General features: G+C 46.4%; 1 protein-coding gene across 2 annotated transcripts in view; it reads right to left on the bottom strand.

The window, feature by feature from the left end:
* PDE8B (phosphodiesterase 8B) overlaps positions 1–2,952 on the bottom strand; it is a 43,042-nt gene extending 40,090 nt beyond the window's left edge. The window contains exon 1 of one of the 2 annotated variants that reach the window (XM_083703765.1): positions 2,017–2,952. In XM_083703765.1, the coding sequence (XP_083559891.1) occupies positions 2,017–2,340 (324 nt within the window). In that variant the 5' untranslated portion in view covers positions 2,341–2,952. The remainder of the gene's footprint in view (positions 1–2,016) is intronic. The other variant, XM_083703764.1, reaches the window with a different exon arrangement.
* Between the last annotated feature and the right edge of the window lie 11,780 nt (positions 2,953–14,732).

Below are 14,732 nucleotides of genomic sequence, written 5' to 3'. Positions count from 1 at the left end.
ATGAGCAAACATGCAGGTGCCTGGAGACTGCACACCTCCTCTGGTCGTGCTGCTGCTGCTGCCCTATTGAAAGCTAAGCCATGATTTGGCTTAGTATTATGTCTAAGCCCCAGGTTTTGACTGCAGCTATGATCTTTTGTCCAGGAACCCATGTTTGCTCACTCACACATATTCATGGTTTAATGTAGCATTGCATGTGAACCAGGACACTGTCTAGTTGGTGCTGATCTTTTATTCTGGCCATTAGTCTCTACCTCTTTCCTATCCTTCCCCCCCCCCTCTTCTAATTCTGACATCTGTTTTTAAATGTTGATGTTAGCCTTGATTTCATGAATCTGAGATACTGTAGCTAGAAACTCAATATCCCTTACCCATTGTGACTGGTTCCTGCCTTATTTATTCCTCACCATTGTATCCAAAGAGTTCAGGGTAACATGCATTTATCCCATTTTATCTACAGAACTCTATGTAGTACATTGGGGTGAGAGATGATAACTAGCTCCAAGTTTGCCTACTGGACTTCACTGCAAACACGGATATGACTCTGGTCTCCCTTTTATAAGTTGAATGCCCCAATCATTACACCACCCTGGCTGTGTATATGTTTGATCTTGCTAAATTCTATGGACTCCCAGTCCCAGGAACTCAGAATACTTCTGGCTGCTAACAGCCTAGTCACCCATTACTGTAAACAAAAATCAATCAGGTTCCCAGAAACAGTCTAAGTTTGACACATTGTTTATCCAGAATATTAAAAAGCTGTGGGGCGGGGTGGACAGACACACAGTATTCCACACCCTTCATCTCCCACTCATATTACAAGGTCTTGCAGCATCTTACCGTAAAGACTAACATTTATTACGGCATAAGCATTTATAACCTATAGTCCACTCCATCAGTTGTAGTTCATGAATATGGCATAATAAATCTGTTGATCATTTAAGGTCCCATGGCTTGTTTTTACTGCAACAGACAAATTAACATGGCTACCATTCTGGAAACTGTCACATTTAAATTAATTCATGCTTTTGTCCTTTCGGAATACATCTTTGCATTAACCCATCTTTCTGCTGCCACATCTTAGAATACTATATTTGAATAAATGCAGGCACACTTTTCATGAGTAAGGCAAACGGCCTGACAAAAGCTAAATGCACAGAAGCCTTCGGGATGTGATGTAACTTTGACCCTGAGCTTCAGCATTGTAGCTGCTTGCCAATACTGTACGTGAGTGTGGTCACCTATGTGCATGTACCAGAACTTGGCCAGAATGGGAGGGACCTGTAGCAGGAGTGAGTCACTAGGGTGCCATGGCAACAGCTCCTTTCAGCTGCATCCCATGTGCATCCGCAGCAGCATCTCTGCCCAGCACAAGCTGCAGCTTTTCAGCACCATGCTCCCTTCTCTTCCGTTCAGAGCAGGAGAGGCTTTTTGCCACTGCCAGTGAAAACAGCACCATGTAGGAGACAAAAACATAGAGCGCACTTGATGCTGCCATTTCCTTACCCCTCCTCTCTTTGTGGCTCATGCTGCTCATCTCCTGGGAAACAAGTAAAGGGACACCCATCTAAAAGTCCCTTTTTGGGGGGCAGTCACCCACCCCAAGTTGCCCTTTAGGAGTCAGGCAGGAGTAAGGTGGTAAACTTGGCACAGGCTAAAGTTTCAAAAGCACACACCCACACCCCAGTGGGACACCCAAGGCCACGTCAAATTAATAGCCAACATGTATTGAGGGTGTCCCACGGGGAAAAAGATTTGCCAGTCAAAAGTTTCTGCCTTCCAGTGCATAGGCCCCACTGGGGTGGATTTTAAAAATGTCGATATTCGTCCAAGCCTGCTTAGGGTAGTTCCTTCAAGCGGTCGCCTTGACCCCTGGAGAGGCAACGGGACACCCACCCACCCACCCACCCTTTTCTTCACCTCATGCCCCCCCACCCCAGCTGAGTCTCCCACCTTCTCGGCCCCCAAGGCTGTCCTGCGCGGTGCTGGCACCAACCCGCCCCTCGCCTCCTTTACCTTGACGTCGGTCTGACTGGTCTGAGTCTCCGCCTCGACGCCACAGCAGTGGTGCACCCCGCTCCTGCCTTCTCGGCCGGCGGGCTTCCTGCGCCTGTGGGCCGGGCAGTTTGGCGGCGGCGGCGGCGGCGGCGGCTGCCGGCTCTGGTAGGCGAGGACCGACGGGATGGAGTCGGCCGCGTCGGTCTTGACGAAGAGGCCGTGCAAGGTGGCGGCGGTGCCCTGCGAGATGGTGGTGGTCTGATGCGGGGAGTTGGACTCGTCCGAGTCCCGGCAGTAAATCACGCCGCTCTGCGAGACGTGGATGCTGGGAGCGCAGCCCATCCCTCCGCTGCCGCCTCGCCGCCCAGCAAGCCGGCGGGGCCCGCGAAGCTCCCCGGGAGGAGCGGCCCAGGCGGCCGAGAGAGGCCCCCTCAGAGCTCCCAGCGCTGCTCAGCCCAGCCTAGGGAGCCGCCGCCGGCCTGGTGCTGCTCAACATCGCCTCGCCTCTCACTCGGCGCAAGCGGCGCGCGCCTCCCGCCTCAGGGCGCCAAGCGGTGTTTGCTTCGCGGTCTCTCTACGGCGCCCCATCGGCTCCCCGCGACGCTGCTGCCTGCTTGGCGAGGCGGGAGCCGCCGGCCGCAGAGGGGCAGCTGGAGCCCGCCGCTGCGCTCCATCAGGGCATCCTTTCATACCCCGCTCCGGGAGGCGGGAGAGGAACCCGGAAGGCTGCCCTCCTGGGGGAACTTTGCGCGCTGCTGCTGAGCCTGCCAACAGCTCCGCCGCCGCCTCGCTCACCTTTCGCGGCTGCCGCAATCCCGGCTGCTCCGGTCTCTAGTGGCAGCCTCATCTCTCCTCGCCCTCATCTCTCTCTCTCTTTCTGTACCCGCACGCAGCCCTGCGCGCCTCCCGCGCCTACGTCTGAGGTCTGGCCACAGGCAGAGCGCCGGGCTGTTTGGCTCTGGCAACCTGTTGTTGTTCTTTGGACTCCAGCTCCCAGCATCCCTGACCATTGGCCGTGCTGGCTGGGGCTGATGGGAACTGGAGTCCCACCGTCATCCGGAGGGCCACAATTTGCCCCATCTCAATGGGTCGGCAAAAGGAAATGGAGCTGGTAAACAGGGATGTGTGAGGAGCGCTGCTGCTTCACTTTCTCCATAGGAATGAATGGGAACCATTTCCTTATCGTAGGCGAAAACACTAAGGTGCAATCCAGGGAATGGAATTTCTCTGGATACTATTGACCCCTCAGACATTCATTTAGGTATGAATGCCCATGGGGTAGAGTAGCATAGTGGTTCTGTCTGGGCGGGGTGCATTTACAGTATTATAATGTGAAGAGTGCCCCCACACCTATAGCTGTACATGCAAAGGAGAAGGCTCTCTCTGTGCAGGGTTCCTGATCATGAAGAGGGATTTACACAGTGAATGAGCATAGTTCAGGGGCTGAGTCTTCTGTTCTGGTGCTGCCTCCTCCTTCCCCCTGAGATCTACGGGTGTTGTTGTTGTTGTTTAGTTGTGTCCAACTCTTCGTGACCCCATGGACCAGAGCACGCCAGGCACTCCTGTCTTCCACTGCCTCCCGCAGTTTGGTCAAACTCATGCTGGTAGCTTCGAGAACACTATCCAACCATCTCGTCCTCTGTCATCCCCTTCTCCTTGTGTCCCCCACATCAGGGTCTTTTCCAGGGAGTCTTCTCTTCTCATGAGGTGGCCAAAATATTGGAGCCTCAGCTTCAGGATCTGTCCTTCCAGTGAGCACTCAGGGCTGATTTCCTTAAGAATGGAGAGGTTTGATCATGGGACTCTCAAGAGTCTCCTCCAGCACCATAATTCAAAAGCATCAATTCTTCAGCGATAAGCCTTCTTTATGGTCCAGCTCTCACTTCCATACATCACTACTGGGAAAACCATAGCTTTAATTATACAGACCTTTGTTGGCAAGGTGGTGTCTCTGCTTTTTAAGATGCTGTCTAGCTTTGTCATTGCTTTTCTCCCAAGAAGCAGGTGTCTTTTAATTTCGTGACTGCTGTCACCATCTGCAATGATCATGGAGCCCAAGAAAGTAAAATCTCTCACTGCCTCCATTTCTTCCCCTTCTATTTGCCAGGAGGTGATGGGACCAGTGGCCATGATCTTTGTTTTTTTGGTGTTGAGCTTCAGACCATATTTTGCACTCTCCTCTTTCACCCTCATTAAAAGGTTTTTTAATTCCTCCTCACTTTCTGCCATCAAGGTTGTGTCATCTGCATATCTGAGGTTGTTGATATTTCTTCCGGCAATCTTAATTCCGGAATTAAAGTCTACGGGTATAGGGCAGTATACAAATTAAATAAATAATAATTATTATTCCTCCTGATGGAATGCCTATCTGAAGAAGGCTGATGGTGGGGTGGGGGAAAGCTTCCTCATCCCCACCTTTTCCATAGCTTTCCATGTTTGGGTCAGTAGAAAGAAAAGTTGATCCTTCTACAGAGCAGGATTCGAGATCTCAGGTAAACAAATCTGCTGTGTTTGCTCCATACCACTAAATGTAGAGAGGCAATGCTGGGACAAATAATCCACAGGAGACCACATGGTGGGTGTGATGTTCATCTGGGTGCATGCACACCCAAGTGATTCCTGTGAGTGCGATGGCATAAAAGGGTGCAAATCTGGTAACAACACTTTCCGGTGCCCTTTTTCATGGTTCCTTTCACTTAGCTCTGCATAAGAGGCACATCTTAGTTCTTACTTTTACACACATTTTAAAAGCACTTAGATAAAAGTGCTACAAAAGTACATTGTGTTCCTAATAAATGATTTAAGACGATTCCAGACATACAATACACATCTAATAATGATGGTATGTCAACAGCTATTCCGAGAAAGAGGTAGGTGTCATAATTTCCAGAAAAGTAGTCATATTCGGCTGTTGTAGCAGAAGCAACAAAGAACCTTGTAGAAGCTTAAGAGCCAAGGTATAAGTTTTCATAGACCACAGTCCACTTCATCAGATGCATAAACTGGAATCTTGAATTGTGTCTGTATGCTTGTTAATTCAGGATAATGTTTCATGCATCTGATGAAGACCACGAGCCACAAAAGCTTATGCTATGTTAGGCTTTCAGGTGCCACAATAATTTATGTTGAATGTGCTATATTGGATAACAAATTGAAGATGACGCAAACAAGTATCACCCATATTACACCCTATGATTGGCAGGGGGGACCTTGTCAGTAGTGCTACCGCTGGCGGCTGCCTGGTTGATGACAGGGTCTTTTCGGTGGTGGTTCTCTATTTGTGGAATGCTGTCCCTGGTGAGGTGTGTCTGTCTCGAATATTGCTAACTTTCAGGACAATTTTTAAAATGTTTCTGTTTACCCAGGCGTTTGATGGCTAAAATATACTATTTGTGAGGTCCAGAATCACTGGATGACAATGATGTTTTTATAACTGTATTTAAAATGCTTTTTTTATTGTTGATGTGTTTGCCATGCTGTAGAGGGGAACATAAACTGGATAAACAAACAAAGTGAAATGTCTCAAAATTCCAGCTGTGGTATAGCAGTCCTCTGCTATTGTCTTCCAAGTCTTGGGAAATAACTGTAGCAATCTTATGAACACAGACTAAGATGGGAGATGGAGTTCTCTCATCTTAGTCTGTGTTCATAAGATTGCTATAGTTATTTCCCAAGACTTGGAGGATGATAGCAGAGCACTGCTATACCACAACTGGAGTTTTGTGACCTGTTTAAGCTGTGTATTGACAAGATAGAAATAATGCAGAAGGAAGCTACTGAGATACTAATGCAGATAGAATGTGTGATTTATGAGGAAGTATTGAAAGAATCTTCAAGGTGTGGAATAGAGAAAGGACAAGTGAGATTTGTTGATGGATTCAGATATTTAAAAGATGGGAGCAATTGTCTACACTATCAACAGAAGAGTTCAAAGAAAACAGACATGGCCCCAACAGTCAACCAGGTCAGGCATACACACAGGATAGCTCAGTTGGTTAGTGTGTGGTGCTGACAATGCCAAAGTTGCCGGTTTGATCCTCGTAAGAGACACCTGCACATTCCTGCATTGCAGGGGGTTGGACTAGATGATCCTCAGGGTTGGACTAGATGATCCAGCTCTGTGAGTCTATGAGTCTATATGGCCCTTCACCAGCCCAGCCCAGCCCAGATGTGCCAGATCCTTTTCAATGGTGGGCAGTACAGTAGTGCCAATTTTGAACAGTACCCAAGCTCAGCTCCTGTCTGCAATGGCTGCCTGTTGTTTAAGTTACCCAAAATGTGAATTGAGACTGCTGTGATTTGGCTGAAGGCAAAGCACCTAGGGGGTCCCTGTCTGGGGATCTGGTGCAGAAAAGTGGATCTGCTGCCTTCTAGGGAGAGTCTGTATGCATCCACTTATGTTGTGCTTGCCTACTTGCCAACAAAGCATATCTTGCTAAGATGCTGTAAGTTTCCTTGCTCTCTTGCTCCCTAGGAAACAAAATCTAGTAATACTGTCCCTGGATTTTCCCATCACTTGGGGGAGTGAGAAGCATTTAACAATAGTTTCTGGGAGGATTTCCCTTACAATGGTGAGATTAAAAGCATGTCTGTACAGAAACAGAAAGACAGCAATCAGTTAAAGAATCTGCATGGGCAAAATCCCAATACTGTGCGGTAAACAAAGCTCTCAGCAAGAGAAGCTTTAAATCAGTGTCTTTGTTGTTTTTAAGAGGTTATGTTGAATGTTAGTTTTGCAGCCAGAAGCTGTAAGTGCACCACACACAATAGATTAAATGGCAGTAGCAAAATAATAATTAGAAGGACAACAATGGGCCATATGCCATAGTGGATTTGCGCTAGCAGAAAAGTGAATTCACTTATACAACGTAGAGCACCCAATTTCCCCTGTCTATGGCAGTCTTCTAGGCCATGTCCCCTACTGTTCCACAGGGTCCCCCAAGCCACAGGGGAAGCTTTTGAGGGGTGTGGACAGAGCACAAAGGAACCGTAATCTATGTCACAATCATAGCAAGTAACATAAATATATCAGATTCACATGCAACACTTAATGCTATTTATTGAGGTGGGGAAATCCACCAACACTTGCTAGGCATATTCTTTTTGACAACTGTCAGATTTTAATAGCCCAAGGAGGCAGATAATAGCTACCCACGTTAGCTTTCAAAGTACGTAAAACGCATAATGCCAACTTATATTTGAGCAATAGATAAAACAAACCCTGAATACAGCACCTGCAGGCCATTGGTAACACTATTCATTTGTCCCTTCTGCTCAGCTATTTAGAAAAAAGGCATTAGTATTAATATATTTACCATCGGAACTCTGGATTTAAAGGTGCTCTATGTTAGATCTCTTTGCCAACATTCCCAATCGTCTGTCACTTTAGTTTTCCTTGCTCCTTAGCAAATCTCTAGCAGCTCTGTGCCATTTTCTCGTTACCTTCCTCTGAGGCAAGTCTGTCTCCTGGTGTCTACTTCCATTCATATTAGAAGGGATTCCTATGGCAATGTAGCACTCCAAGCAAAATCAGAAGACTGATGGAAATGGTTTGGCACTAGCTTTTCTTTCAATGACTATTTAATTTAGAGTTAGTTGATGCAACAGCTTTTCATCTCAGGTGACTGAAGATAACTTTCTATTATATGCTTCCAGTCATGGTCAGTTATCTCTGCCCCTCCTACTCCCACCCTCCCTAACAGTCCTCCCCTCCAATGGAATGACTGGTTCTCAAAGCATCTCCCATTTATGCTTGAGCTACAGTAAGAGGAACCAGTGCCCTTTCACATGGTCACTGTTTCCTAGAGATACAACGGCACACAGCAACATTTTATCCAACAATAGTACAGGCCAGTTCCAGATTACTATCTTCATGAATTAAAAACCCAGCAGGAAAAGCAGTCCATTCTGGGTCATGCTTCACAAAGATCCCCTTATAAGGAGTTTGTGAGAATATGTCTTACGATTGAGGGTGCTCCAACTATGGCATGGTGGCTGCTTTTCCACGACTGCATCCTAAGTTGTTCTGGTAACATGAAATAGCAGATTTCATAGGATTTATCCCAAAACTCCTGGTGGTTAATTATTGCCCACTTTTGGATGTAATGCAGCTAAACATGATCAGGACAAGGCCCTGGCATGAATGTTCTTCTCTCTGTCTCACTCAGCTATGAGAAGTATGGAAACTTTTACTCCTGGGTTAGATTAACCATAGCTTCTTGTGCTGTCCAAACTCAACAATCTGTGGGTCAAATATAATTTGTTTGAAACAAGTCAGCTTCAGACATGGGTTATGAAGCTGGCATGCTTAAACAAATGATAACTAACATTAATCACAGTTTAGGGTTGGGACAACATGCTAAACTTTGGTTAATGAAAATTGAAATTGAATGCTTCTGAACTCCTCCTTGGCGCCATGCTGGGGTGCAGTTCATTGTCATCACACTAAAAAATGGTTTAACATAACATCTGAGCACAACCTATATGTGTAAGGCCAAAAACCACAACACCTTACATATTTTAAAACTTTACGCTCCTGCAAAATAAAGGATTTATTCTGCCTGCTGCAAGTGTTAAGATGACTTGGTTTTTACTGAGTCTGTTTCAGATACATAATGAAGTTAGTTATGTCCAACTGACTGCAGTAACAACATTGTAAGAGTCCTTTTGCATCAGGACAAGCATCCTTCTAGTCCAGAATCCTGATTCACACACCATTTTGCCAGATGCTCCTGTGAAGTTTACAAGCACCCCTCTCTGTTCATCCCCAGCAGCTGGCACCGCCATCCCAAACAATTTTGCTGCTTGAGATGAAGAATAAGGTTGTGTTCCCCTACCCTCCCGTTCCATGCTGACTGGACTGACTTGTACTTCAACATAGGTGATGAGACATCATCCTCCATCACATGTACAGGCAGCAGACTAGCTTAGAGGCACACAGAAACCAAAAGTGAACAAAGGCACTCAGCCACCACAAAGGCCTCCAGGAGCAAGCCTGGGGTGAAGAACACTCCCTGATCCTTCAAGCAGAATGCAACCTAATCCACTCAGACAGCAACCCCTTCTAAGGCGCCACTATGAGAATGTCTGCTGCAACAGACTAACAGGGTTATTCCTATAGCAGTTGTTTCAGGTAATGGATTTTGTTTACCTACTTGAGATCTTTTCCAATACAAACATTTGGGAGGTTTGCTTTTCACATTTGGAACTGACTTAGGGTTGTTGTTTTTCTCTGTTTTTAACTTCAGTTTCCAACTTGCCCAGCGCCCAAAGTAGTACTTACGTGTGGGCATGCAAAAAGTTTCTATGGGAGGCCATGCATAACCTATTAATCTACTTTTGTTAAACAATAGCATTTGTATCCTGATTCTGTAACCATGCATAAAAAATATACCTGGGTCAACACAGAGCAATCAATAGAAACGGTATGTGTAATAAGTCATTAATAATAATAAAACTCAGAGATCACGGAAGTGTGGGGAGAGCACAACACAACTGCCAGGGATTGTTGTTCACAAAATCTGCAACTGAAATTCTGTGTGTTGGAAAAGTCAATAAATCAAAGTTGTTTGCATTCAGTGGTGGCGTTTTAAAAATCTGACCATTCCTGTAATGCTGACAGACCAGTACACATCTGTGTGTGTGTGTGTGTGTGTGTGTGTGTGTGTGTGTAGTTTGGGAAGAGTTCTGCAAAAGTCCATCAAATCAAGTGAAGTGTGCAGAGTGGCAGTAACACCCACAGAGCAGCCCCCTTTGCAGAACAAGCCCCACAATCCAGGCCACCCCTTCTTGGTGCTTGTGCAATGGAGATCCAAGGTGGAATCTAGACACATATAAAAAAAAAACAAAAATGCTTTTTTAAAAAACAGTTTGAAAAAATATATATTGAATTTGCCATAGCTCACCATTGCCACCTAGTGTCACATTTGTATAATGAACTTTACACTTAAAACATTTTATTTGCAGCTGAATAGCTGAGTCCCAAGAGAGACGTACCCACTAGTATGGAGGATGTAAACAAACAGGAAGCGACAGAAAGGCAGCCCTTTAAAACATAGTGGTACCTCGGGTTACAAACATAATTCATTCTGGAGGTCCGTTCTTAACCTGAAACTGTTCTTAACCTGAGGTACCACTTTAGCTAATGGGGCCTCCCTCTGCTGTGCGATTTCTGTTCTCATCCTGAAGCAACGTTCTTAACCCGAGGTACTATTTCTGAGTTAGCGGAGTCTGTAACCTGAAGCATCTGTAACCCGAGGTACCACTGTAGAATGCATATTACCTACTGTTGCAGTAAAGTAACAGGAAGGGTAGCAGCTCAGTGGCAGAACATTTATTTTTATGAAAAAAATTATATGGTGATGTCATGAAAAATATATCAAAGTGGCTTACAACAATAAAAAGCACCCCCCCCAAAAAAATGAAGGAGTTATTCAACCTAGTCCAAATAAGTAGGACAGAACTGGGTTTTCTAGCAACAAATATGTTCAGCGTCCCATTCCAAAACAGATACTGGTGTTGTGGAAATCATTCTTCCCCATTTGCCCTTATTTGTTGGCAAACATGTGACTCAAGCAAGCTGAGCCACATATTACATGGAAAGGCAACCAGCCTTACTCCCAAAGTCACCAACCAATCTAACCTGGGGGGGGGGGAATCTCTCACTACCAACTATGGCACTGAACATACCCATACAATGGGTTCTTTCAAAATAAATGTTGCTGGAGATGGTCCTGTATCCAGTCACCTTTAATGCTCTTAAAACTCTTCCCAGTGAGAGAGGAGGCAAACAAGACTTCAGAGGCCAGAAAAACAAGTGGAAGCTGGTAAGAGACAATACTTGGCCATGAAGCAATGCAAGGAGCTAGTCATTGTGCTCTGAAACAAAGATGAGGTCATTTGAGAAGTGCCAGTTGGTGACAAAAGGGTCTAACTGCCTCCAGATGTAAATGTCAACAAGCAACAACCATGGGTGCCTCTAGTAAAAATCAAAGTCTGGTTACAAACAAATTACAATTATTTCCGGGTGCCTGGGGTGGGGTTGTGGTTCACAAATAGCAGCAAGCCCCTTTTTAACATTACAGATGGCTTTGGAAACTGAGGAGATTCTCAAATGGAGTTTTTGATGTGGCATGGAAGTCTGTTCCCTAATTAAAAAACAATTGGGTGTGTGCCAGTACAGCCTATTTACTTCATCTTCATATTTTCTCAGGTGACTTCAGTTGTCTGGAATTAAACCCTCTGTATTGTTACAGCAATACAAAGGTCCTTCCCAACAAAGGTCCGTATAGCTATGGATTTCCCAGTAGTGATGTATGGAAGTGAGAGCTGGACCATAAAGAAGGCTGATGGTCGAAGAATTGATGCTTTTGAATTATGGTTCTGGAGGAGACTCTTGAGAGTCCCGTGGACTGCAAGAAGATCAAACATATCCATTCTTAAGGAAATCAGCCCTGAGTGCTCACTGGAAGGACAGATCCTGAAGCTGAGGCTCCAATACTTTGGCCACCTCATGGGAAGAGAAGACTTCCTGGAAAAGACCCTGATGTTGGGAAAGATGGAGGGCACAAGGAGAAGGGGACGACAGAGGACGAGATAGTTGGACAGTGTTCTCGAAGCTACCAGCATGAGTTTGACCAAACTGTGGGAGGCAGTGGAAGACATGAGTGCCTGGCGTGCTCTGGTCCATGGGGTCACAAAGAGTCGGACACGACTAAACGACTAAACAGCAACAACAACATTATTATAGCAGCTTTTGCTATTGTTGTTCATGTTCTTTAGAGATCACTTGAGATCTGCAAGAGAGGAGCACTTGAGATCTGCAAGAGAGGGAGGGTGTGAAGGTATTACTTAGAGGCATTGTGACAATCAGGTTCCATCAAACAGGGCAAGGATCCTGTTCCATATGCGTTACCAAGATGTGGACCTGGCAGCAGAATGGCAGGTGTGCAAAGCAGCAGAGGGACCAAAAAGAAGAGAGAGAAATTTAGGAGCACAGGTTACCTAGTGAATGAGGACAGACTCCTAAGGAGCATAGTGCTGTGAGCTTGGGGTGTTAAACTGTGTGCCAGGCTCCTCTAACCCCTGGATCCAACAAGTATTAGAATTTGATCAAAGCTTCTAATTCTTTGAATAGCCAGGCCAGCCTCCTGGTGAGGTGATAACAATTAAGGTGATGGTGATGAGCCATTAAGAGGGATTAAGGGGCTCAGTGCAAGGTGGCAAATGGGTGGGAGCCGCTCCCTCAACAAATAAAGCCAGAGTTTAAAGTAGAGAGTTGGAGAGGGGGCAGTGATGTGACCTAGAAGCAAAGTAGCAAGCAGAGAGAGAAAGCCATGCCAGATCTCTGCTTGAATCCAAGCCTGCAACTATGGGAGAAACAAGGCCCTATTGAGGTGTGAATGCTGTGAACGCCTCCATCTTAGGCTCAGGTTGTATATACAGTGGTACCTCGGGTTAAGTACTTAATTCGTTCTGGAGGTCCGTTCTTAACCTGAAACTGTTCTTAACCTGAGGTACCACTTTAGGTAATGGGGCCTCCTGCTGCCGCCGCACCACTGCCACACAATTTCTGTTCTTATCCTGAAGCAAAGTTCTTAACCCGAGGTACTATTTCTGGGTTAGCGGAGTCTGTAACCTGAAGCGTCTGTAATCCGAGGTACCACTGTATGTATTAAATACTGTAAACCATATATCATAAAGACACCAGTTTCCGTTGTGCTTCATTCCAAAAGGAAACACAAACCCTAGGTAAGCACCCAGAACCCCTGGAATCTTGCACCGCTCAGAGATTGGGGTGGCGTTCAACAATATATATATACCGGTACTTGCTTACAGTAATGTGATTCTGCTAACATTGCAGTCCAGGCACCCTCTAGTGGGAAGATGCATCAATGAACTCATCCACACTACAGTATTGCTCCAGAGAGTGTTTGTCAGCTGAATGTAACAAAAGTCACAGTGCTTTTATGAGGACCAGTCAATATTCACAATGCCGGCTACTTTGAATGCTTCCTTGGGGCGAGGAAGCGAGAGAGAAAAAAGTGGTGAGATATCAGACTTTATTTAAGGGCGTAGTTCCATGCCAGTGCCCTTAGGTTGTTTTTGCAAATAAACATTCAGTTTTCAATACGGAATTTATAGCCAAGCCATGGCAGGAGAAATTTCCTCCCCATTAACATCAGTGGGAGGGAAGGTATTAGGACTGCTCATTCTGTCAATGACCTTCGCACCCACATTATCCTGACAGAACATTGGATATGGTGTAACTCAGCACACCACTATCACCGGGACATAAAGCCCACATATGTAGACCACAACTCAGATGACAGGACATGGCACAGGGCTGTATCTCTTCTGCACAAAAGAGGAAATGTTGGCAACTGGGAAACAGGGAGGAAAGGCACTTCAAAAACAAAAGAGGTATGTGAGGTGTGCAGAAACTTGCCTACTATACGAAGGTGACATTCACATTCATTGCTCTCTCCATTTTTGCCCCTGGCATGTGGCGCCTGGAAAGTTCCCTAGAAGGGAATGTGGCCCTCACCTCTGGTGCAGAACAAGCTGTCACCATATACACAGAGGTCCACTGAAACCCCAAAGATGCAAGGACCATGCAGACTCTCTCTAGCCTCTTCCTCCCTCATGAAGGAAAAGTCTGTGGTATGTGGCACTCCCTCACAAATACCTGCTGAGCATCCAGGTTTAGGGCCTTTGTGCCCTATCTGCTGGCTATTGCTCTACAGTGGTACCTCAGGTTACAGACGCTTCAGGTTACAGACTCCGCTAACCCAGAAATAATACCTCAGGTTAAGAACTTTGCTTCAGGATAAGAACTGAAATCGTGCTCTAGCGATGCAGCGGAAGCGGAAGGCCCCATTAGCTAAAGTGGTGCTTCAGGTTAAGAACAGTTTCAGGTTAAGAATGTACCTCCGGAATGAATTAAGTACGTAAGCAGAGGTACCACTGTATATATCTTCCCTTGAATCTAACAGGTCAGTCTCCCAAAGAACAGGATTGTTCCCACACCCTCTCCTTGCAGGCTAGGAGGCAGGGGTGCCATCTTGAATAAAATATTGTGGGGGCCCAGGTAAGCCCCGCCACGCATAATCAATCACATGACGCAGTGCATACACACATTATTTGAATGGGAATGCCCATCAACTTTGTGGGGGCCCAGCCCCCTCAAACAGAGGTGTGGCTAGGGGGGTGGGGGACACTGGGCACCACACCGCAGGGGGCGGCACTTACCGCGCCCAAGCCACACATATTTCCTGTGCCTGCAGGCTCCGCACTGCCTGAAAAAGCAACGCAGTCCTGCAGGGTGCCGGAGTGGAATGGGGCTCGGGCACTGGGATTCTGGTGCACCCTGCCCTGTCCCATCTCACGGGCACCTCTCCCCACCCCTGCGCAGGGCACACACAAAGCCCCAGGCACCCAAGCAGTTAGCTATACTGCTGTCCTCAAATATATTTTTTTGTGGTGGCCAAAGCACCCACAGCCTCTAGGAGTTGGCTCCTATGCTAGGAGGGAAGCCCACCTCTTGATCACTAGCAGTGACCGGGATGCTCCCAGCAGTGAGTGCTTCTGTGGGCTTGTTAGCCCCCACCTTTACAACATGTGAAAGTGCTCTTACCATGGAGCTGGAAGACACCACACCTGCCACCCTGCTACCTGCCAAGCCAGTGCCAATTCATTGGCTGCCTCTGTGTCTGGGTAGTATATGGCCATTGTTG

The sequence above is a fragment of the Podarcis gaigeae genome (assembly GCF_964106915.1).
Source record: "Podarcis gaigeae genome assembly, chromosome: 11".
In the NCBI taxonomy this organism is placed as follows: Eukaryota; Metazoa; Chordata; class Lepidosauria; order Squamata; family Lacertidae; genus Podarcis; species Podarcis gaigeae.
Note: the sequence above shows the minus strand (reverse complement) of the source record. Positions and strands in the feature narration are given on the sequence as shown.